The sequence below is a fragment of the Mobula birostris genome, chromosome 7 (assembly GCF_030028105.1).
Source record: "Mobula birostris isolate sMobBir1 chromosome 7, sMobBir1.hap1, whole genome shotgun sequence".
In the NCBI taxonomy this organism is placed as follows: domain Eukaryota; kingdom Metazoa; phylum Chordata; class Chondrichthyes; order Myliobatiformes; family Myliobatidae; genus Mobula; species Mobula birostris.
This window is the reverse complement of record NC_092376.1, coordinates 159,704,167-159,718,804: the sequence shown is the minus strand read 5'-3', so window position 1 is coordinate 159,718,804 and position 14,638 is coordinate 159,704,167. Positions and strand designations below refer to the sequence as shown.

At 39.8% G+C, this 14,638-nt stretch overlaps 2 protein-coding genes across 6 annotated transcripts in view; one reads left to right on the top strand and one right to left on the bottom strand.

Moving 5' to 3' along the window:
• The window catches only part of rars1 (arginyl-tRNA synthetase 1), a 49,972-nt gene extending 44,420 nt beyond the window's left edge, over positions 1-5,552 (top strand). For all 3 annotated transcript variants that reach the window (XM_072264018.1, XM_072264017.1, XM_072264019.1), the window contains exons 14-15: positions 2,174-2,421; positions 5,245-5,552. In XM_072264018.1, coding sequence (XP_072120119.1) covers positions 2,174-2,421; positions 5,245-5,354 — 358 coding nt within the window. In that variant the 3' untranslated portion in view covers positions 5,355-5,552. The remainder of the gene's footprint in view (positions 1-2,173; positions 2,422-5,244) is intronic.
• Positions 5,553-6,616: 1,064 nt separating this feature from the next.
• Positions 6,617-14,638, bottom strand: part of LOC140200536 (rho GTPase-activating protein 7) — a 201,612-nt gene continuing 193,590 nt past the window's right edge. For all 3 annotated transcript variants that reach the window (XM_072264013.1, XM_072264014.1, XM_072264015.1), the window contains 2 exons: positions 10,784-10,957; positions 6,617-9,454 (listed from right to left, as the gene is read on the bottom strand). In XM_072264013.1, the coding sequence (XP_072120114.1) occupies positions 9,337-9,454; positions 10,784-10,957 (292 nt within the window). In that variant the 3' untranslated portion in view covers positions 6,617-9,336. The remainder of the gene's footprint in view (positions 9,455-10,783; positions 10,958-14,638) is intronic.

The window sequence follows — 14,638 nt, the reverse complement described above, 5'->3', positions numbered from 1 at the left end:
ACACACAGGTGAAGTGTCACCTCATCTGGAAGGACTGTCTGGGACCCTGAATGGTGGTGAGGGAGGAAGTGTAAGGGTATGTGTAGCATTTGTTCTGCTTACAAGGATAAGTGCCAGGAGGGAGATCAGTGGGGAGGGATGGGGGGGACGAATGGACAAGGGAGTCACGTGGGGAGCAATCCCTACGGAAAGCAGGGCGGGGTGGGAGGGAAAGATGTGCTTAGTGGTGGGATCCCGTTGGAGGTGGCGGAAGTTACGGAGAATAATATGTTGGACCCGGAGGCTGGTGGGGTGGTAGGTGAGGACAGGGAGAACCCTATTCCTAGTGGGGTGGCGGGAGAATGGGGTGAGAGCAGATGTGTGTGAAATGGGAGAGATGTGTTTGAGAGCAGAGTTGATGGTGGAGGAAGAGAAGCCCTCAGGCACTGAGAATTCTATAAATAATTTGGTTTATGAACAATGTGAAGATATTATTCAGAAGTACCTACTTCAACTCATGTACGACAGAAACTTAAGCAATAAAACACAATTTTCTGTAAACTAAATTGTCATGACAACATAAAATGGAACTTAAACAGCTTTCAGTTCTATTGGTACCAGGTTATCTTATCTTTTCTTTTATTAATGTATAATAATGTCATCTACCTTTAATTTTGTTTTCTTAGCAGTCATCTTTTAAAATCTCTTTATTTGAATGTAAACAGAAATTAGATAGAATAAATAAATAAATTTGATTTGGCATTCATCCAGATATATCCTCAACTCATCTGTTTACTCTGTGAACCTGAATTACTCTCTGGCTGCAGTAATTGCATCTTGCCACTAGAGATCCCCATTGTTCTGTGGAAGTTATTTTCCATTGAAGGAGACAATTGAATTCACTGCTTGTATATTGCCACTTTGCTAAAGTTGCCAAAAAATAATCCTTTATAAATACTGCTTGATTCAGCTATTTACCTTTATCATAGAGAAGTTAATTTCTCCTCCCTGGTTTCACATAATTCATGCACCACCACAATTTTCCTTAATCCCTTACCTCACTGTTTTAACAGGGTAATTGAAATTATTATGGTACAGAAGGTGTACAGAAGTTTACGCCAGTTCCTTGTACAGCACTTCCACCTTCATCAATCTTAATTTCTTAACTCACCAAAAAATATTAATTAGGCTGTCAAACACTATTTCCCTCCAACAAGTCAGTGCTGGTCTCTGTCATCCCAAATTTTTGTAAATCTATTATTTATTTTCCCTGATCCTTGTCTTTAAAATTCAAGCTGAGCTGTTGCCTGGTATATCTCTGTATTTCTTTCCAATTAGGGCTTTATATTTGCTATTGTCCAATCTACTGATAGTTTTACTAATTTTCCTATTAACCTAAATTTAAAAGCTTCTTAAATATTATGTTTGTTTTATCAGTCCCATTAGAGATAATTCCACTATCACAACTATACATCAGCAAAAAGTAGAAATTTGGCTGTTAGGAATCGTATTGTTAATGTAGAAAGTCAAAGGCAGACATTGTCTTTATTCCCATTTGATTTTAGGGCCTTCCAAAATCATGTGGTTAAACTGGTGATTGTTGGTGCGCAGGCAGTAAATATTGATAGTGGAAATTGAACAGTCAGATTATGTGAAGGAATAGATTAGGTTACTGTTGGATTCAATATGGAAGAGCAGTAGGAAGCAATTAGAACCACTAGTTACAGAATGGCATTAATTGGAAAACAGAAAATTGACCAGTAGTTGTGAATGTCAAATCTTCTGTTGGACTGTTTCTTTCCAAAGTAGAAACCCAGATCTCAATTCACCAGATTTTTCAGGTATGCCAAAGAATTGGTTTGGAATGAGGAGGGATTTCATTGAAATCTGTTTAAATATTGAAAGGCCTAGATAGAGTGGACATAGAAGTTCAAGTTCTTGATTAATAAGGGTGTCAAAGGTCATGGAGAGAAGGCAGGAGAATGGAGTTGAGGTGGATAATAAATCGGCTATGATGGACGGAAGGGTGGTTGTGTTGAATGGCCTAATTCTGCTCCAATGGTCTTAGGAAGTGTCAGTTTGTTGGTGAGGTACAAATGCAAGGACAGGACATTGACTTTCTCAGAATATAGTGAATTATGAAGATAAGAAAGTGCAGTCCCGTCTCAATTGCAAATGTGACATCTCATTTTAGGTCCATAACTCGACTTGCAAACATTGATGATGCAACTCTGCAAAAAGCAGCTGCAGAAACAGCGATCCTGCTGACTCATGAGAAAGAGTGGAAGTTAGGAAAATGTATTCTGCGATTTCCGGAAATCCTTCATAAAATCCTGGATGACTTGTATCTGCATACACTTTGTGACTACCTCTTTGAATTGGCCACAACCTTCACGGAGTTCTATGACAATTGTTATTGTGTAGAGAAAGACAGGCAAACAGGTGAGTAAAACAACATCCTGCACATTCCTCAGATCTTCCTTGTCATGATTTCCTGTTTACTTTCAGCTGTTAAGAGTGATTAACATCAGAGAAAGGTCTTTACTATTGTTAAACGGGCACTTGTGTAACTCTGGTCATATAGTCAAGATCATTGAGGGGGCACTTTTGTGATACTCTTATGTAGATAAATGTGCAAAGAACGAACCCACATGAAGTGATGGATGTGGGTTTGATTGCAGCATTTAAAAGAAGTTTAGATAGATGGATGGCAGGAGTATGGAGAGGTGGGGGTCGATGGAAATAGGCAAATTAGAAGTTCATCACAGACTAGATGGACCTATTTCTGTGTTTTAGTGCTCTGTGACCCTATCTTTTAGGCATCCGTTAGTCTCACGAGACCATGGATTTGCGCCTTGGAAGATTTCCAGGGCAGAGGCCTGGGCAAGGTTGTATGGAAGACCGGCAGTTGCCCATGCTGCAAGTCTCCCCTCTCCACGCCACCAATGTTGTCCAAGGGAAGGGCACTAGGGCCGATACAGCTTGGCACCGGTGTCATTGCAGAGCAATGTGTGGTTAAGTGCCTTGCTCAAGGACACGACATGCTGCCTCAGCTGAGGCTCAAACTAGTGACCTTCAGATCACTAGACTGATGCCTTAACCACTTGGCCACGTGCCAACACACATGACTCTATAAGGTTGTCTGTATTAGCAGAGAATTCTGAAATGTTGGCTGCTGTGCCAACCATAGCACTCTGCTCTTCACATGGATCAGTGTAGAATTCTATGCATCAGCTGACCAGGTAGATGCGATCTTTGTATTCTTGGCCTTTTAGAGGAAGTATTAAACAGCCAATATAGTAGGCCCTTATTTCTTGCACTAAGTACTAGATTGTCTGCTCAGTGTTTGTGCACAAGTTGAAAACATAGCTGTACAGACTCTCAGCTATGAATGAAATCAGAAGCTTAAATGTATGAAGGACTAAAAGTATAAGCATTGGTCATTCCAAATATTTTGCATATCTCTATGGTGAACTATAATTAATTAGCATCTTTTTGTTTGAAATGCTAAAGGTTAGTGCATGATTTAGTGAAACAGCATCTATTTGTACAGCAAGTCATTTATGAGTAAGCCTTATTATAAATGTAATTGAATTTGGAACTAGTGATTCCGATGACTCAACGGAACATGGTAGTAGATGCCCTAAACATGTTTAGTCTTAAGTAGTCCAGATCCAGTGGGCTTTAGTCTCAGGATAAGTGACCATTTTCTTGGGTATATATTGAGTATATTAAAAGTGGGGGTTGATAGGTTTTTGATTAGTTGGAGTGTTAAAGGTTACAGGGAGAAGGCAGGAGAATGGGATTGAGAGGGCAATAGCTCAGCCATGGTGGAACAATAAAGCAGACTCAATGGGCCAGATGGACTGATTCTGCTCCTATAGTCTTATGATTGAAATTTCTCCTCTGGGTACAGTGAATCTTTGGTATTCTCCATCTCACAGGGTCTAGATGCTGAATCAAGTACATTCAAAGGTTAAGTTTTTTTTGCTATAAAGGCTATGAGAATTAGGGCAGAATCAGGTGTGATTTTATTGAATAGCAAGTTGATTTTGGGAACTGAATGGCTGTCTATAGTAAAAACCCAATGTCTTGTTGTAATCAGGCAGAATTCTACTTCCTAATCTGATTAATCTAAAAAGCAATGGAATGTAAATTAGTTCAGTAGTACTTTTGACCTTGGGAGTGAAGTCCCATTTCTGAGACAGAGTGGAGAAGTTGTTATAACACAGTCTTTTTTGTAAACTGAATGCCTTAAATTCAAAAAAGGTGACATAGTGACAGCAGGGTGGTTCTGTCAGACTCAGTTGAACCAGTCTGTTTAAAGACAGCCAGAGTTATATTTATACTCATCAGCTCCTGCCACTGGACTCTTCAAGGATACTCACAGGGCACCTTCGTCTTCCTCAGATTTGATGCTAGGAAACCTGTTGCTCAGTAGAAGTCTTCCATTGAAGGGAGAAGAGTTTTAGCTTAGCTTGAGTTTTTGAACATTTGCACTTTTGACCCTATAGGTAGGATTCAGCAGCTGTCAGAACTGGCCACTTACCTAAAGCTTGGAACATGCATTCTCTTCTTCTGGAGGCTGAGGACATTCCCATTCCAACATGATAGTCCATGGCCCACTTTACTGCCGCAATGAGTTTATCCTCAGGTTGGAGGAGCATCACCTCATATTCTATCTGGATAGCCTCCAACCTAACATTAACATCAATTTCTCTAACATACGGTAATTTCTTCCCCTCTTATCCCTTCTCTTTTCCTCACTTGTCTTGTCACCTCCCTCTGGTGCCCTTCCTCCATCCCTTGCTGTGATGGTCCAGTCTCCTGATTCCTCCTTCGGCTATTTCTTTTCCACCTATCATCTCCCAGCTTCTGGCTTCTTCCCCTCTTCCCCCACCCATATACCTTGCCCCTCACCTTGGTTTTCTCCAATCACCATATAACTTGTATTCCTTCCCCTCCACCTTATTCCAGCTTCTTCCCCCTTCCTTTCCAGTCTTGATGAAAGGTCTCAGCTCGAAATGTCAGCTCTACATTGCTCTCCATAGATACTGCCTGACCTCTGCATAGTCTCGTGTTTATGACAGTTGATGGTGTGTCTAGTGGAGCCTGTCCAATTACTTCTGGCAGAATAATTTGCAGCAATTATTGTTTCTTTAACCTAGATTGCATCGTTTGCCTCCCTTATTTGCACTCATGCATTCTATATCATTGATATTGTCAAACTTGCACTTAAGATTCATGTCTCCCTTTAACTTTCAGGTGAAGTTATCAAAGTGAATATGTGGCGGATGCTGTTGTGTGAAGCCACTGCTGCTGTCATGGCAAAGGGCTTTGCTATCCTGGGACTCAAGCCTGTTCAGAGAATGTAAATCTCCCTTTTCAGCGGTTGTGGAGCAGCAAATGTTGATGCATAACATCAAATAAAATCCAATATGAAGTCTATGTATTTGTTTATTACTAAGTATCTCAACAATTTGGCTCTGTGATTCTCATAATTAATATTGCAGAATATTTTACAAGTTAAATGCTGCAGATAATGAAGTATTAAAATGAGAATTTTATGCAAATACTGTGGAACTGCAGTTTTCTTTCTTTACACACAATTCTGCTCCCACTCCCAACTCTCCTCCTCAGGCAAGCAGGTTTTCCCATTCATGTCACTTGACCAAAATTCAAAAATTGCATTGCATATAATTTTTGTTGTAATTCTTTTCTCAACTCTTTACATTTAGTAACTAATTATGAAGCTTGCTTAAAAATATTAAAATTTAGCACAAACCTAGTTCACACTCCACTGATACAAATCGTATGCCAGGATTTGAGAACCTGAGTTTTAGGAGAGAAGTTGAATAGATTAGGACTTTATTTGAGGGAGGGTGGGAGCATGAGGGGAGACTTGATACTGATATACAATACGATCAGGGGCATAGGTAGGGGAAATGCAACTGAGGTTGAGTGAGACTCAAACTAAAAGATCATGGTTAAGGGTGAAAGGCAAAATGTTTATGGGAACCTGGTGGGGTGGGGGGGGACTTCTTCACTCAGGAGGGTGGTGAGAGTGTGGAACAAGCTGCCAGCAGAGGTGGTTGGTTGGTCATGGGTTAGCATTGAAGAGAAAATTGGATAGGTACATGGGAAAGATATGAAGGATTATGGTCTGTGTGTAGGCTAATGGGTCTGGGTAGAATAATGGTTCAGCATGCACTGGATGGGCCAAATGGCCTGTTTCTGTGCTGTAGTGCTCAGCTATATTGGTGCAATGGAAGTAGCCAAACCAAAACACTGCTGGCACTATTCAGCAGTAGGAGAATAAAGTGGGTAAATGACTTATCACCACAATCTAACTTACTGTATTGGTAACCTTTGACCCAAGCACTTCTAGCATCCATGATGTTCGGTTCACGTGACGAGTTGAAGGGCCAGTTGTCCCTTATTGGCCTAGTATATTTAACTGGAATTCACTTTCTGTAATTCAGTTTTTTTCCTATTATTTATTGCATTGTACCGCTGCTGCAAAGACAACCAAATATCACGACATACGCTAGTGATATTAAACCTGATTCTGGCACACGGCTTGATGCAATTGAAAGCTAATAAAGAAGGAAATAAAACTCTCTGCTTCAAGTTAAGATTTATATTATATATGCAATCCTACATTAAACAGTTGTCATTACATTTTCAATAAATGGGATAGTGAATTATTGGACATTCTGAATGAGTTTAAGATGCAGTAAATATTTACATAAATGAAGTACAAAATGTATAGATATACATAAATAGATAAAATAGCATTTTGATTCTTAATTTTGGCTGCAAGTAATAAAATTGACATAAATCACTTTTAAATATAAATAGCTGCATTTTTTGCTAATCCAGTATCTGCACAGACAGGTTTTATACCAAGGCTCAACATCCATGAACTTACTGTAACATCTTGTACATCTACAGCATGTGAAACAATTTACTCAAAGTAATACTGGAATTATTTGCACAATTATCGATTCAAACTTTTTACATGCAATCCTGCTTTGCATAACAAATTTTTATGTACTTTTCCCTCTTCTTACCCACCATCATTGGCCTGAAATAGTTCAAACTACCATCACTAATTTGGCACATTTCGACACAAACTGACAGCACCACTAGTCAGTTAATACTGTCTCAATTTAAATCAGTAAATGCTGGCAGAGTACTGAAACAAGCAAGCAACATGGGCTACAGGCAAAGTATTTCTATGTAACAAGCTTCCTCTTTGTTACTTTGCCTGAATTTCATTTTAGGTGAAATTACTGACCAGTTTATGACATCAACCTGATAAAATGGAAGTTATATTTTACCACTGAGGTCAAAAACTATTATATATGTAAAATAGTCACATGGTTCAATAAATCAGAATAGATACAAGATTTAAAATATAAATGTGCTACCAACCTATCAAGTCATAAGTTAATTCTTAGAAATAAAATCGTTGAATTCTTTAGAAAACACCAAATGTTTTGCAAAACTGGATTACTCAGTTCACATTTCAATCTCACCAATTCCTCATCACAGTACAGTACTGTGTTCTAATCACAAAAGCATCATTTTCATGGCATTTCATATTTAAAATGTAATCAGAATAGGTAAACAGACTGGTCATTATTGAGACAAGCAACACACATCAAAGTTGCTGGTGAACGCAGCAGGCCAGGCAGCATCTGTAGGAAGAGGTGCAGTCGACGTTTCAGGCCGAGACCCTTCGTCAGGACTAACTGAAGGAAGAGTGAGTAAGGGATTTGAAAGTTGGAGGGGGAGGGGGAGATCCAAAATGATAGGAGAAGACAGGAGGGGAAGGGATAGAGCCAAGAGCTGGACAGGTGATAGGCAAAAGGGGATACGAGAGGATCATGGGACAGAAGGTCCGGGAAGAAAGACAAGGGGGGGGACCCAGAGGATGGGCAAGAGGTACATTCAGAGGGACAGAGGGAGAAAAAGGAGAGAGAGAAAGAATGTGTGCATAAAGTAACAGATGGGGTACAAGGGGGAGGTGGGGCCTAGCGAAAGTTAGAGAAGTCGATGTTCATGCCATCAGGTTGGAGGCTACCCAGACAGAATATAAGGTGTTGTTCCTCCAACCTGAGTGTGGCTTCATCTTTACAGTAGAGGAGGCCGTGGATAGACATGTCATTATTGAGATGTGGTTTAACAAGTCATTGATGATACTGGATAAAAAATGCACCTACCCTGCTGGAACTTAGATGCTATTGCTAAATAGATTTAGGTTCTATGGCCATATTACTGGCATTTGCACATTGTGTGATGGCAATTAACTACTGAATGAAACAAAATTAAGATATGTGCCATCATTATTCATCTAATTCAAAGTTAATGCAGTTAGATCTAATGACTTCAGTCTGTGACATCTGGTTCAATGAAATATTTGTGTCATTGTTTCATTACTGATGGTTTTGTTTTTGAAAATCATTTCAAATATAAATTTGTAAACTTCTTTATCTTTTCTTTCCAAGCTGACATTGCAAAAATTAAATCAAGCCACCAGAGGCAGCCTCCTCCCTAAACCCACTGAGGAAGTAGAGACCTCAAAGTTTTAAACATTTTTTGTTTGATACGAAGGACAACTGTTCTCATATTCCCACAAAATAATTTTGGGCATCTGTTGTAACTTTTCCCTTTCCCACTGATCAAATCAGATTAAACATACTTAAATAAATCCAGGCTGACAGCACTCGGCAACTGGTCAGTTTTACGCCTGTTGAAATCGGCTGTTTGCAATGAGGATATTAGGTCAATTTTCGGCTAATTATCCATAACTTCTCTGTTGTGATTTAAAATTTCCCTTTGAATGCCAAAGCAAATAGAAGAAATGCTTCCAACTGAGGTAGGGGAGGCAATGCATAACTTACAAGAATTTGGGACAAAATTTCATGATTAACATTTCAAACTCTTAACAGATGTTCAACCATTCACCCCCACCCAAACCACCAGTTTCCCCAAGCACCCCACCAAATCAGTAGCTGTGTTAAACTGGCTGGGGCGTCTTTCCTTTGTACAGCCACTCTTCCAATCATTGTACTGTGTTCTGATAGACTTTCTGGCATGCACTTTTAAGCACATTCGTTGCTTTGGTTTAAACATTGCATAACTAAACCATTAAAGTAAGTTTCATAAACAAAAAAAATAGCAAATGAGGGTGGCAGTTAACATTTCAGTTCTGATGAATGGTTGTTGATCTGAAAGATTAATTAATTATATCTTCTTCCGTGGCTGCTGCTCGACCTGATGAGTATCACCAGCATTTTCTGATTTGATTTCAGATTTCCAGCATCTGCTTTTTACTTTTAGATTGCAGTTTCATATATTTGTTTCTCGTAGTTCAGTATCAGATGCAGTGAAGGAATCTCTAATCTTGAGGAGTTCAGCAGCACAGCGATAGCCATATACTTTGTTGTACCATTCTGGATTTCGGCCTCTACAAAAAACCAGAATGATAGGATGAACCTATGTTTTCTGATAGAGAATCTTTAATATTGCATAATTTTTCAAGCTTTTATGGTACATTGACAGCTTGTTGAAAGAATTGTGTTACAAGTAAGCAAACATCCATTTTTCAGTTACATGGGAGAGGTTTTACTGAGCTAATTGTCTTTCTATTCCAACAAACTTCCATTTTTACTTAAAAGCTACAAAATCTGTTGGTTACAAGAGATTGAATCTACCACAATGCATGCAGCAGCAAATTTTCCTCAGTCACAAGACATGGCTCTTAAGATACCATTTCAGGGGCAAGACACTGTAATCCTAATTTACATGGCATACAGTACAATTTAACAGCAGTCTGATATGGTTTGATCAGATGCAATTAAAATTACAGTTTCCTTAGTGGTACTAAATCTGAGTAAGAACTCCAACACTAAAATTATACGATATATACATTCATATCATATTTATACATTAAATGGCTGGGCCTTTAGGAGCACTGATTTATAAAGGGATCTTGAGATGCAAGTCCTTGACTCCGTGGAAGTTACAGATAGGATGGTAAAGAAAGCACGGAGCACATTTGCTTTCATCAGGATGTTAAGAATTAAAATTGGAATGTCATTAGGCCACATTTCATGTATATTACAGGAAGGATCTGGAGACTTTGGTGCAAAGTTGGTTTGTAGAATTGATTATAGAGCATTATCTACAAGGCGAGGTCGGACAAACAAATTGTTTTCGCTGGAGCACTGAAGACCAAGGGGCAACTTGATAGAAGTATATAAAATTATGATATCAGATACTAGAGGGCATAGATTTAACATGGGAGGGAAAATTTAAAGCAGATTTATGAGGCAAGTTTTTAAAAATTAAATATACAGGGTGGTAGGTGCCCAGAACATAATGAGAGAGAAATAGTAGGAGTGAGTACAACAGCAACCTTTGAGAATCAGTTTGACATATGAACAGGCAAGGTATGGAGAGTAGAGTATGGACCATGTGCAGGCTGAAGGGATTAGTTTGGATATAGGCATAGTCATGGGCGAAGGGCCTATTCCTGTGTTATCCATCTCACTAAATATTGCTCTCATCTTGCAACTTTATGTATATCAAATGATCACTGGACATCTCTAAAAACTTTCTACATGCCGTTTCAAATTTCATGTCTTAAATCCAAATACGATCAATTCTAGTATAACTTGAAGGATCGTATTTGGATGATCATTCAAGAAAGCATGATCAATGACAAGAGCTCCTATAGATTGACAGCTGGCTACATCCAAATTCTTTCCCATCTGGAACAATCTTTTTCACTTACCTTGTGTCTATTCTACGGATGTGAACGAGTTTGGATTTTGTGGGTCCAACTGGCTCAATGTGATATTGGAACGTGATTACATTTGCTTGGACTCCTTGTAAAATAACTTCTTTGGCATCCACAGATGTGGCAGCTAACATACACAGTCCTGTTTGAGAATCTGCCTGCCAGGTTCTGAAAGAAAATGAAAGCAGAGTTAAAGTAAACACTAGTAATTTAGGACTAGGGAAGTTTGCATGTATATAATTCTACATGTTTTTATTTTGAAACACAAAGAAACCAACACATTATTGAAATGCACATTTTTAAACTCATGTACATCCTTATTCACATCAGTTACTTGCTTCACTAAATTTATATATGTAATTTTTTAAAAGGTGGTTGGAGAGAACACTCAAGATAAATCAATCGGCACTCTACAATACTTTCATCCTGAATCACGTAAATAACATCAGTTAATCAGCTAAGCAACATCACCTAACCTTTGCTTGGTGTATCACTTCTATACAATTAATATGCGCTGCTTTGTTCCATTATGATCTTTTGTGACAAAATTTCCAAGCCAAAATGTATAGCGATATTTGAAGTTTGCCACTCAAGAATCAAATATTTAAAGCATTCTCTAGAAGGGTCTCACCCCATGCTGGATCAATACCAAACATGACAATATTTTGCATACCACTGTTAGTAAAATCTCAGATGGCAATAAGGAGGCATACATAAGTGAAATAGATCGGCTGGTAGATTGGTATTTCAACCACAACTTCACACTCAGTATCGGCAAAACCAAAGAACTGATTGTGGACTTCAGAAAGGGATAGTCAGGAAATACACCTACCCTCATTGAGGTGTCAGTGGTGAAAAGGGTGAGCAGTTCAAGTTCCTGGGTGTCAACATCTCAGAGAACTCTTGGACACAGTAAATTGATGCAATCACAATAAAGACATGCCAGTAGCTATACCTTATTATGGGGTATATGGGGTGTCAGGGAGGGGTAGCACCTCTGGTGGGGGAACATGTCGCGTCCTTTTCAGGGCGGTTAGTCCACCTTTGGTCCCCACCTGGCACTCAGCTGTCACCTGTGGCTCCCCGTAGCTGTTTGCATGCCACAGCGGCCACACCCCGGGCAACGGCTTCGACAAGCTGGCTAAACCAGGTGAGGGTAGCTGACGGGTCTCAAACTCTCGGTGAGATAGGGAGTTGTCTATCCCAGCATGTGAAGACAGATTCCGGCGGATTGAGCGGACGAGACCAATGGAAGGTCCAACGGTCAAGAAGGCGATCTCTGCAAGCGTCGTGGAATGTGTAGAGCAGGACAAGACACAGAAGACGTCCTGGTCATCCACTGCGCCTAGTCCCATCTCCAGCTGTCTCGACTCTGTCTTACCACTGGATCCAGATGGGAATTGGGAAGAGAGAGTGAGGCTGACGCGGCGCAACTCTCCCTCACTTAAATCCAAATCACGCGCTAGTCTCGACACCATCATTATGGTGTTGAGGTCCTCATCAACGTCAACGATGGACGAACAACACTTTATTAGGAGTTTGAGATTTTGCAGGCCAACAAAGATACTACCAAATTTCTACAGATATATGATGGAGAGCATTCTGATTGGTTGCATCACCACTAGGTACGGAGGGTCCAATGCACTGAATCGAAAGAGGCTGCTGACAGTCGTAGCCTCACCAGCTCCGTTACAGGTACAATGCTTCTGGTCAAGATGGCACCCGAGAACAACGCTCTTCCGGTCGACAACTTTTGGATAGATCATGAAACCATACTTTTATGTCTTTTACATTTGTTTCTCTTCTTGAATGTGATTCTGGAACTGCAGGAGCCTGCAATTTGCAGTTTGGAGATTATTTGGGTGTTTCAGCGCTCTGCAGTCTCAGAGGGAATTCCAGGAGGCTGGGGCTGCGTGCAGGAACCTTGTGGCAAGAAGGCTGCAAGCCAACGTTCGGCTCCATTTTGCCGATTAAAGCTTCCATCATTCGCCAATTAAAGCAATGAGGGGGATTGAAACAACGACTGCCTGCCTTTTTATCGTTGGTTAGGTTGTTCTGCTACATAGAGGGAGAAGATTGCCCAGGTTTTTCTGTGTTTGGATGTGGAGTTGGACTGTGAACTTTTCTTTCAGTCTTATAGTTTTTTGAATTCTGTGTTTTTTGCCCGAACTTTCTTGTTTTTTTCTGTGTGCCGGGAAGGGGTATTTATGGGTTAATGATCATGCTGCCCTTCTTTTCTTTCTTGGTTTCATGGCTATCTGAAGAAGAAGAAGAATGAACTAATGAGCCTTTGAATCCTCACCACCAGAGGACATCTTCAAAAGACGCTGCCTCGAGGCAGCACTATCATTGTTACGGAGATTCACCATCCGGCGCATGCCCTCATTGAGGTGGTACAGGAGCTTGAAGACCCATACTCAATTCAGAAATAACTTCTTCACCTCCATCGTCACAGATCTGAATAGTCCACGAATCCACAAACACTACCATGTTATTCCTCTTTACAATATTTAGTTTTGTAACTTACTTGAATTTTTTCTTGGAATAAACAATATTCCATCGGAAGAGCACATATCTGATGAATTGTCATGGTGTAACAAATCTTCAGTATTTATGCACAGTTGCAAGAAGTTTGAGAACCCTTTGCAATTACTTGGTTTTCTGCATTTATTACTCATAAAATGTGGTCTGATCTTCATCCAAGTCACAATAATAGACGAACCTGCCTAGACAATTGTACTTTTTATGTCTTTATTGAACATATTGTTTAATCATTCACAGTTCAGACTGGAGAAGTGTATGTGAACCCTTCCATTCAATAACTGATAGAATCTCCTTTAGCAGCAATAACCACCACCAAAAGTTTTCTGTAGCTGCTGATCAAACTTGCACAATGGAGAGGAGGAATTTTAGACCATTCATCCATACAAAAGTGTTCCAGTTTCATCAATATTTCTGGGATACCTTGCATAAAACAGCCCTCTTCAGGTCATGCCCACAGCATCTCATTTGGGTTAAGGTGTGGACTCTGCTTGGCCGCACCAAAACATGAATTTTCTTTTTAAAAACATTCTGTAGTTGATTTACTCTCGTCTTTCAGATCGTTGCCTTGTTGCATCATCCAAATAAAATTAAGCTTCAGGTGACAGACTGCTACCTTGATGTTCTCTTGTAAAATGTCTTGATACAATTTTGAATTAATTGTTCCCTCGATAATTGCAAGCTGTCCAGGCCCTGAGGCATCAAAGAAGCCCCAGACTTTTCTGCAAAAAATTCAACTTTTGTCTCGTCTGTCCACGGAACATTGTTTCAGGAGCATTACGAAACATCCAGGTGTATTTTTTTGCAAACTTGAGATGTGCAACAATGTTTTTTTTTTGGAAAGCGGTGGTTTCCTCCATGGTGTCCTTCCATGAACACCAGTCCTGTTCAGTGTTTTTCTTACAGTGGACACATTGAACAGAGACTTTAGCAAGTTTTAGGGAATTCTACAGGTCTCCTGCTGTCATCTTTGGGTTCTTTTCCATCTCCTTCAGCATTGTACGTTATGCTCTTGGTGAGATCTTTGCAGGACGACCACTCCTAAGGAAAAGTAGCAACAGTACAATTCCCTCCATTTGTAGACAATTCCTCTTGCTGTGGACTGATGAATAGTTAGGGTATTTAGAAATGCTTCTGTAGCCTTTTCCAGCTTCAGGCATCTCTGCAGTTCTTCTAAGGTCCTCTAAAAGTTTCTTTTGATTGAAGCATGGTGCACATAAACAGATATTTCTTGAGAAGAGCAAGCTCCATCAGAAATCTGACTTTGTGTGCCTTTTTAAAAAAAAAATGTATTGGGCAGAGCTCTAC